This window comes from Morone saxatilis, unplaced genomic scaffold, assembly GCF_004916995.1.
Source record: "Morone saxatilis isolate NCDOM2014 unplaced genomic scaffold, NCSU_SB_2.0 Contig11, whole genome shotgun sequence".
NCBI classification, from domain to species: Eukaryota; Metazoa; Chordata; class Actinopteri; family Moronidae; genus Morone; species Morone saxatilis.
The window spans coordinates 12,351,316-12,361,961 of NW_023339663.1; the positions used below are offsets into that span (position 1 = coordinate 12,351,316).

General features: G+C 39.9%; 1 protein-coding gene across 1 annotated transcript in view; it reads right to left on the bottom strand.

Annotated features, from left to right (window-relative positions):
- The window catches only part of fam189a1 (family with sequence similarity 189 member A1), a 91,818-nt gene that overhangs the window by 1,792 nt on the left and 79,380 nt on the right, over positions 1 to 10,646 (bottom strand). The window contains exons 5-11 of the mRNA XM_035652110.1: positions 7,818 to 7,925; positions 5,625 to 5,785; positions 3,611 to 3,746; positions 2,181 to 2,259; positions 1,319 to 2,086; positions 913 to 984; positions 278 to 588 (exon numbers count right to left, since the gene is read on the bottom strand). Coding sequence (XP_035508003.1) covers positions 278 to 588; positions 913 to 984; positions 1,319 to 2,086; positions 2,181 to 2,259; positions 3,611 to 3,746; positions 5,625 to 5,785; positions 7,818 to 7,925 — 1,635 coding nt within the window. The remainder of the gene's footprint in view (positions 1 to 277; positions 589 to 912; positions 985 to 1,318; positions 2,087 to 2,180; positions 2,260 to 3,610; positions 3,747 to 5,624; positions 5,786 to 7,817; positions 7,926 to 10,646) is intronic.

The window sequence follows — 10,646 nt, forward strand, 5'->3', positions numbered from 1 at the left end:
ATATATATATATATATACAGAAATTACATGCAGTAAAGACCTTACCCCTTTTGTCCCTGCTAATGGTAATATTATATAAACAAAGTTGTCACTACATTTGCATCCATCCCACATGTTTATTCCCTGGTGTGTAATGAGCATTACTGTCTCACAGGGCTGCTAGCCTAAAATCTACTTTTAGTCTTGTATGCTGATACTCACCAATAAAACCAGAAATAGCACTACAAACTGCTGGTTTGCATAAAACTATCATTGGACATTAGTCTAATTCAGTTACCTGATCTATGACATTGGCACTAAAAATGGCCTCCTCCATGTGTTTCTCATCAGACTTGATGACACACTTGATGTTGTTGACAACCTGCTGGACTTCAGGAGGTAGACTGCAGCTTGAATGCTCCAGGAACTTGGCCACCAGTATTTTGGTGTCTTTGTACATCTTAAGGTCAGCCAGGGAGTGCGGACGTTCGTGGGAGGAGTGTGTGTGCAGGGCTCGTGGTTTAAGGTGGATGTCAACTTTCCTGCCCTCTTTTTGCTGCTTCCTAACAGATGTGTGACTGGGTTTAGCTCCAACCACATCTGTTGGCTCTAAAGATAAAACAGAGAAGAATTGTGTAAACACAATAAGATACATCACATGAAAACACATTCTTAAAATCAGCTCAACTAAAATTGTCTTTGTATTGTCAGTTCTGTGACTGTGTTTTTTTTTCTCTTCAGATAATTCAATGGGCCCAGTGGGGTTTTAAAAGATTTATGGCATGAAGCATTTGAATTTGCTTAAACCATAACGTAATACATTTTGCTCTCCATACTGCCAGATTTACAGTTTACCCTTAAGGTCTAACTATGAATACTGTTAAGCAGTTGATGTCCCACCATTACATGAAGTCACAGTTTCTATGATGCTACCTTGTTCTGGTGATGTATTTGTTGAGTCTTCAGCAGCAGGGTTATTCGCAGAGGCGCAACTTCCATTTTCTCCTGTAGAGGGAGACGAGAAACTTAAGTGTGGACCAACAAAGAAGGCACTTAGCTTACCATCATTGCTTATTGACAACGAAAGGCTGTAGTGCTGGCAAATTATTAATTTAATAATCAATTAATCTGCAGATTATTGTTTTGTTTAACCAATAGATCTATAAATAAATGTAAGAAAATAGCAACAATTTTATTTAAAAATATAATATTTCTGGGGACTTTTATGCTTAAAATAAGAAAAAAATAATATTTTAGTTGACAAATTGTTTAAGCTCTAAAATTAGTGATATTTAGATGGAGTTTTTAAGCTTTAGTATAACATTCTTGCATCACTCACTTCCTGTCGTAGAGGAGCAGGAGATAGGGTCACTGGTGGAGCGAACGATGCGTGCCAGTTTGCGGTACCTCCGAGCTGCTCGGAGCCCCCGTGGCCTCTCCGAAGGCGAGTGGCCACTTTGGGCTGAGGTAGAGGGGGGTTGTGATGTGGAGGAGGGTGACCAAACACTGAAGCACAGCCTGGGACCGCGGGGCCTGCTGGGAGGGGAAGGGGAAGGAGAAGGAGCCAAAGGGCTGATGGCTGAAGTTCCACCAGAGGAGGCCACAGAGGTGGGGGAGCAAGGCTGTGGTGGCGGGGGTAGCATGACAGGGAGTGTGAGCTTCCGGCTCATCATTCGTGCTTTAATGAGGGAGTGGGTTGATGCTTTAGGTGGCTCCTCTGGTAAATGTTTGGCTGATGCAAGCTCGTCACATATGTGCATTGAAGCCCTGAGTTCCTCACATGGATGTGTGTTATCCGTGGAATCCTCCTGGTCCAGATTGCTATAATTTTCTGAGGACCAGTCCGGAGAGCGTTCAAGAGACTCCTGGGTCTGTGAGGACTCACTGTATCCTGTATCACTGGGGCGATTGTCCCTGCTAGGCATCCCACGATGGCGTGTACAAAGTTCCAGGCTGTTGCAGCTTCCATCGATGGGGGCAGTGTGGGGCGTGCCATAGGGAGAGGAGTCAGAGCCCTGGACCTCCAGGGAGCACAAGTCCTCTGAAGAGCAAGTCTGGTCCTGATCAGCCACCTCGGACACCATTAGTGACGCGCTGTCAACGGATGCTGAAAATAGGGGGGAAAGTATCATCAGCATGACTACTAGTAGACAAAGACATTCGACAATCCTCTGTAGAGTTCACTGCAGTGCTGTCTTTACCCTGAGTGCTGAGTCCCGCAGTAGTGTTTCTCTCACACAGACTGGATTCAGTCGCCTGTTGCTCTATGCTGGTGGTGACCTGTAAAGAGGAAATTATTACAGTAGGTGGACAACATAACAGCACTGCTTGAATAAAGTTAACTGACTGGTTAAAGAAGATGGATTAATGCTGGATATTTTGTATGTACTGGATGTGTTGCATAAAAGCAGCAGTGAGGCACCTAACCTTCAACAACACAGTTTGGCCTGTAGAGGGCTCTATAAGACCACAACACACAAACTGACATTTCTTAGCTTAAAGGGCAGGTGTACCAGTGGAGAGAACTACGTGTAGAGTTAAATAAGAAGCTTTGGTTAGGCTTACGAATATGCTTTTCAATGTATATGACATATATAGTTTCATATAACAATCACACACACATCAAGCGCTCAGCTGAAATCATCAGCTGAGTTTCCTCTGCCTTGTGACTGTTTTCTCACACAAGCGATCTATCACAGCCTGTTTCCATTGGTTATTTACAGAATACCTAATCTATTGAAGGTGAGAAAACCCTCTGCTGATTTGTATTTGAAGGACACTGTTCAAAATGGATGCGAAGAGGACTATGGATTGAACATGTATAATGGAAATAATGGATTCAAAGGTGTTAAATGATGCTCAGAGTATAATGGAAGATAAAAGGATTTACTTTCACATTATACAGTTATTTTTGGCTGTGAACAATGAGATGCAGCAAAGTCTCAGACTGAAAAAAGCTCTGATCAGTTCAATGAAGTCAAGGGAGACAGCTTCAGTGAGTCAGATGATACTCTGATTAAATTGGTTGTGATTTTTCTCTTAAAGACTTGACGGGCAACATCCCAAAATAGAGACAAATAAAGACAGTAGCAATACAATTTTGACCAAAAAAATAAATGTACATACAAATACATAGAACCATTTAGAGAGGAACATCTGATAAATCAGTAGGGTTGGTTAAATGAACTCTGATCTAGAATATCATATTCACAATTAATCTTAACTGTTAGCTTAACCTTGAAATCCCCTTGTTTTTATCTCATCAAAATGTATCCAGTACTTTGGTTTGTTAAATACCTGCAAAACAAATGGCATCCCCATCAGCCTCAGCTATACTTTGTTTTTACTGTTAATTAGCCAATCTTAGCATGCTGAACTAAGGTGGTGATTTTAGCAATTTAGGTTGTGATGTGCCAAAGTACAGTCTCACAGAACTGCTAGCACGACTCTAGACTCGTAATATTGTTACTGCTACTGCACATATGTAATCTATGTGTGTTTAAGGTTAAAAGATTGACCTGCTCTCTTTCGAAACAAAGAAATTAATGTCATGTCCAAGACCCAGTTTCCCATACAGAAGGCCTCTGGAGACAGTGTTGTTTTAACAGCAGAGCCACATGATGCCTCTCACCTGGCTGGCAGGGGTCTGCCCCACTACAGACTCATAGGGAGGAGGCAGGTCCGTTGGGTACAGTGTTCCTGGGCTGTTGATTGGCACCCCATAGATGGCACTGAACGGAGAGTGGGGAAAGTCCAGGTGCAGGCCTCTGTCAGGGGCATAACAGCAGAGATTCAACCAAACAATAAACCAAGTCCAAATCGTATCTCAAATAATTGGAATACAAAGAGTGGAGAGTCCACCGAGCCAGTCACACAGTGCAGAGTGTGCATGAAACTGGCACAGAAAGTCTGAATATGCATCCTCTCTTAGTCAAAATTACAGTATATATTTTGCTAAAACAGAGAAAAGGATGAAAAATATCCTCTGTCCCAACACAATATATACAGGTAGTGTGTTTTTCTATGTGCACTACCGTTTCGTATGGTGCCAATTAAGCACGAGCAGCCATGCGTGCAGTCATATCTTTTAATTACAACCCCATTCTCCCCAAAGTGGCGGAGCATGAAATACAACCTGAGTGTTTCCACCAATCATCCAAGGCATGATGATGTCATGACACATCCCTGGCCCTGGGCAGGGACACCATAAATGCTTCCTCTGCCTTGTATATATTTATGGCATAATTGACAAACAGATGTGGCTTCCTGCCAAATGACTAAATCAGCAGCGCTCTCTCTGGCAAGAAAATGGAGGGAGTGATGAGGGAGGGGGTCAAACGATCTTTCACGACAGCTGAGAATCACGGATGTCACAGCTGCTTAACGGAGAGAAAAGCTCTGAGCTGACCATGGACGATAATACCACATGTGATAGACACAGTGAGATAGTAAACAATGAGCCATGCCACTGCTACATACTGTGATGGATTTGGATTGGTCTTTGGATGCAAATGTTGCTTTGGCGTCTGTAGATTCACTATCTAATAGAAGATTCTGAGGTGGTCAATTATTCACATAAAAATGTTAGAGCAGTTTTCAACAGTGCTGTGCCATACCAGCAAAGAGATGTTAGTCCTCATCCGTTCAGTTACTCCCATTGTAAAAGTTTATTTTCTTTTCTTTGGTGTGTGTCCTCATGGGGGCTTTGTGTCCTCAAAAATGTCTCTCCAGGTCCTGACCCTATGATCAATTTTTCTAATAAGTTTATAAACACTTTTCTTCACATATAGACCTCCAGTATCTGGTGTATTTCAGGTGTCTGTGGAGGGGCAGGTAGGGAGTTATAGAATCCAAAAATTATGTATTAGGAGAATCCTTAATATATGTGTGCTATTTTGTTCAAGTCTATGACTATAAGTTTCCACTTATTCCTATTATATTTCTAGATATGAACGCAGTTCAAGGAGAGGGCACTGAGCCAGGTACAGCATTCTGGAATACTAAACACTTGCAGCAACCAGCAGAATTTTACGTACAATAAATATTGCAAAAAATGTTGAGATAGGCCTTTTCAATAAAAATCTCTTATTTTAATGAGAACATTCAGCACTTTGATATCCAATTTGAATTGGTTCCCTCTTGGTGGTGCTTCATGTTGCCTTTGGCAAGAACGCATTTATTCCCACTGCAATCAGTAACTTATATTCTCTTAACTGTGCTTAATATAACAAATATGATTTTCAGGATTGCACTACACTTAGTGTTCATTTCCACCATGGTAGAATATATAGATGGATTTTATACTTTTCTTATATTAAGCAATAACAACAAAAGTTGTGTCTTTTCCACTGAGTGAGGGAATCAATAAAGTATCACTGAAAATGTAATTGCCAAAGTATTTTGGGCTTAAAGGGATTTATACATTTACATTACATTCTAATTTACAAGTAGACTGTTGTGTGTAACTACAACGTCTTGTAATTCGGCTATATTTGTTAAGAAATTAGCAAATTAGAGTTTTTATTTTGCTTTCCCTGAAAGTACCCACATATCCCAGAAGATACATTGTTACCAGAGTTTGGGGAGTTCTTTGTGTTAGCACTGAGAAAAGATGTGAAGGTGATGAGTAGTGTATTGCCTCTCACCTCTGTCCATCCATTGAGGGGGTGCAGGTATACTCTGGGGGGTAATATGGTGGAGGGGGGATGGGAGGAATAAACTCATCAAAGTCCAAAGTTTGGTGGAGGATGGTTCCATGGGGGGTCATACAGTCAGCATTTAGAGCTCGCGCTCTGTGCGGCATAAACTGAAACACAGCATAAAAAGAACCATTATCAGGCCTTTATTACACATGGTACTTATTTGTGTAGTCATTATTTTAGACCATAATGTATCCAGGGAGACATGACTGAGCAAATGTGTCTTTTCACAGCACCACTCCGCTGTTATTTTAAGCAGTTACATGTATTCCCTGTTGTGCTGTTGGTCACTGAACAAGCTTCACTGTAGCAACTGCAAGTCAAGTGCCTTGCTCAGGGGCACCTCAACCAGCAGTCCTGAAAGTGCTGCTCATTTACTTTCCTCTCTCAGACTTTTCTAAGTGGGACAACTTTCCAGTCACAGCCAGCCCTCTTTTCTAATCTCCAGGCTGCCACTGCTGCTATTGACTTGGCTAAATTTACTGCGCTAAATAAAAGGTTAACACCTCTTGTGGTAAATGGAAAACGAGGCCACTCTGGGAAACTCTGTGAGAGTGTTGGATATAAGACAGAGTGCTTGTGTCCTTTTATTTATTCTACAGTTTGATTTGACTTCTTCTATTTCAGCTTATTTTCTATCTTAAGTAAATATAAAAAAGTCCCTGAAGCAGGGACCACTGTGAATTATGTCCTTATTTCAACAGGAGAATAATATTTCAGTTTTAATTCAAACAGCTTCAAATTTATTTATTTTTGCCTTCTTAATCATCTGTATGTGTCTTCTTAAATAGTCACATATAAAAGAGTAATAACCTGATTTCTATGGTCCTGTCCCAGGGATCAAGTAAAGTATTCATCTATGTAGTTATCACTGTTTGAACACGCATTAACTGAGTTTTTGCCAACTGGGGGCAGTGGAAACTGGATGTAAACACAACACTGACATAAAATCGTCTTGTGAAGTTGATGTGTCCCCCTTTTAAACATCCTGCAGACGTGGAGCAACATTATCATCAGTTTAGAGTTTCTGACCACTGGTGAATGTAGTCTAATATCCACTCTCCTTCTAGCTTTGTTTTTGTCTCTACCAATTCCTGAGGAAAATACATGGCTCTTTAACAGATAAATGCTCAGCTATGTTTACCAGCTAGTTGCTAACTTTGTGCGTCTGCTGTTCAGTGTCGGAAAGTTGTGGGCCAGAAAACCAAAACAATGAGCTTAAAGAGGCTAAAAAGTTCCACAGAACTGAGAAAAGTCAAAATTCATAAATTTGCAGCAGCCATTTGGTCAGTTCTCATTTACATAATGATCTACATATGTAGACTTGTGACTCTATGGAGAAGAGACTAATGTAATGTCAGTGCTTTGTACTGTGAGTTCAACTTAATTTATTTTACTGGCTACTATATGACTGTGAGATCACTGTTGATTTCGTGCCACTTCAACCTATTATCAAACCAAGCTTCACATCTTGCCCAGAGCACTCGTTTTAATATCCAGACTCGTTTCAGCAAGCACAAAATTTACAGCATAGTCCATAAAATGTGCAAATGGTTCTTGCATCAAATATTGCTGCAAAGCTATTTCACATTTGGTATCATGTTGGCAGTGTTGCTCTATACCTTTCCAGTTGTTTAAAGGCATGAAATAACTATTGTTGGTATGAAACACAAAGGAAGCTTGGCCATGCTAATTTCCCTCATGACTAAAAGCATTTAGCTGTTGGTAATAGTTCCATTGTTCCACATAAAAAGACAAAAGAGGGTCATACTGAGGACGGTGTACCTTTGAGGAAAAAATCCTGTGAGATATTAAGCTGTTTTCTTCAAATCCAACATATTTTTGAGAAGCAGAAAAACTGAAAGAGGTCCTGTGGCAATTGACCTTCACTGTGCTTGTTTACGTTAACTTGTATTTACCAAGCAGGGTGATTCAACCAAAACTGCAAACATTACTCTCCACTATCTTTAAACAGATAAAGGTTAGCACATCATTCCTGAGCTGCATGCATTTATCTAACCTGATGATAGTGATCTTCAGACTATAAAAATGGTTTTATTCTTTAAACGCAGGGTGGTCATGGAAAAAAAAGAAAATAAAGTCAGCTATTGTTGTCATCTGGTCTTCCATCACACTCACCATCTGCAGCACATCAGTTGAGACCATCTGCATACAGCACATGGCAGTGGCTAGAGCACACACAATGGTGGAGATGACATTAAGGGCACATACGCTGAACAGCAGCTCCTAAAAGAGAGAAAGGGGAGAGGAGGAGACTGTTAGAGGAACAGGTTAAAAAAAAGGATGGAAGGAAGAGGAAGAGTGTGGAAAAATGACAAGGGTGTCGGAGAGAAGGTGAGGAGAGGAGAGAGGAAGAGAAGACAATTAATATTATAAACATTAAAGATGAGTAGAATGAGAAGAAAGAGAGGTGAATGTGGAATACGAGGAGAAAACACAGAAAGGCAAGGAGGTGACACAAACAGCGTTGACGTCACCAGTAAGGTAACCAAGTTTAGTGAAGCACAACAGGGTGGCACTGCAGCGAGAACACTTCTACAAACGTCTGCACTAATATGAGAATGTCAACATATCTAGAACTAATTAAAAAAAAAGTTAAATGCTGATAAAAAGAAATATGATGTCTGTGTACCAGCAAGCCTAGCAAACAAATTCAATAATAGGGAAAACAACCTCATAAACATCCAAGGTTAAGCACGAACATACACATTCACACTCTGGCAATGCAGTGAACAGCAAGGGGACAAACCAGTATTGAATCTGTCAGCAAAAATAAATGTGCATGCTGGTGAAATACTAGCCTAGCACCCTGAATCAGAGAAAATACTTATATGACTGCAGTCCCATCATGCTGCTGTTTGTGCTATTCTTCTAAAAGCTAGAAAATAATCATCATTAAGTGGATTCATTTTCAAACCATATTGAGCTTTATATGTCCTAACAAATGGACCTATAATAACTGTACTATATGAATTGATTTCCTGAGGAAGAGCACAGGAACAGTAATACCACATGCCTGGAAACTGGCTCTGGGAATAGCAACTGTCTAGCACATAGAGCATGTTGAGAGGAGAGAGGATGATAGCAGCTTGTATTGCTGCTTCAAAATGAGTTTGATTTTTATGTTTATAAAATAGGTCTAGGTGATCTGCAGCCCCCACGGCTGTTTGAATACAGTCACAAAATATATGCTGTGCTTCTTTATAAGGTTCACAAGGTTTATATGTCACAATAAATTCACTTAGACAATCACTATCATAATGTAATTATCAGGACTATTATCATCAAACAGTGTAAGACTGTCGAAAGATGAGAGGGAGTGAGGAGATAAAGCAGAAACTGGGGCAAATGTGTGGCAGAGACTGACTTTGGATGTTTCAATATAAATATCTCACAAGGAAGTGAATCAAACTGGGGCAGATCTAGAGGTTTGGGGCAGCGGCCACACCTAAAAAATGCCTGGCCACTCCAGTTTGATGTCCAGTGCTGTCAAATTTAACACATTAATTTGAATTTAAAATAACATGTTAAAAAACAGGAATTAATTTAATGATCTGTTACAGTAGACTAAGTGATAGGCTTAGGATCAATGAGAAAAAAATTGAAAATGTGTTAATTTCTAATGCCACCTTTAGATATTTCTGTTTAGATGTTATGTGCCACAATAATGTAATGTTTTTGAGTTCAAATATCTTCATTTAGGGCTTTTCCAAGCAAATATAGATATATGTGATTGTTTGCAATTAAATCAGCATATATTTCTGCCACCCCTCCATGCCATCCCATGAATATTCCTCTAGATCTGTACCTGGAATCAAAGCACCTTAGAAAATTCTCCAACTGATACACCTGCAACCACAAACTTACCATAACATTTTTATGAATATGACAATAATTCCTTAACGACAAGAACAGGAGAGACTTTCAGCACTGGAGTTAAAACCTCACTACCTCACTTTTAATAAACGAAGCTCCTCATTTACACAAAGTGTTTTCCAGCCTGTCGCACAGATTATTCACCGGATTCAGGAGGCACATAATTACCAGTGACATTACAAAACCCAACTCGTATTAGGCTGTTGATAATCTGCAGACAGGACAGCCGTCTCCCTCACTCGGATCTACCAGGAAGTGGTTTGTTGTCAGACTTGTCGACTTTTTAAAGGAGGTTCAGGCGAGTTGTTTACAGCAAGCAGCAACTTTTTGCCACCACATCGCACATCGCACTGCCATGCCATTTGAATTTTGTGATATTGAAATAGATCAAGTTGGCATCTGAGACATTCAGAGTTGCCAGCCCTGCAACTGTTTTTCAAACATGCCTGATGTCCAGTAACTAGCTGCCAAAGATCAAGTCTGTGTGAGCTGGAAGTTAAAGCAGAAATGAGTTGGAAGCAGTGAAACTAAAGTTGTGCAATGCATATTTTTAATTATAAAATACAACTAATACACCTTTGCCTGGAAAGCTAACGGTTTTTGGAACATGTTTTGTGTGGGAGGAAAGTCTGGAGAACTTGTAGATGGAGCACAAATCTGTCTGATATTTTAAACTTGGAAAACCACAACCAGTCATTAAACAGAACTGGAAATAGAATATTGTAACTGCTTTTATCTTAGCGAGAATTACAGTAGCAAAGATAAAAGATAATAAAATTAATAATATAAATTAAAATCAATTTTTTATGTTGGAGAAGAGTTATGGTCTTTCTTTAATTCTAAAGACGAGGCAGCTTTTGGTTTGAATTCATTTCAGTATATTTAGAAAATTATTGGCATCCCAAAGCAGCTTTTTTATAGCATCTGACAGAAAACTCAGCACTTCCCTCAGGAAGCCCTTAAAAGTAAAGTAATCCATGACAATAAGCACCATGTGTTCAAGCTTCACCTTCAAGTTCATTACCAGACAATTACAACATAACTTTGATTACAATAAAAGAGTCAGGATGT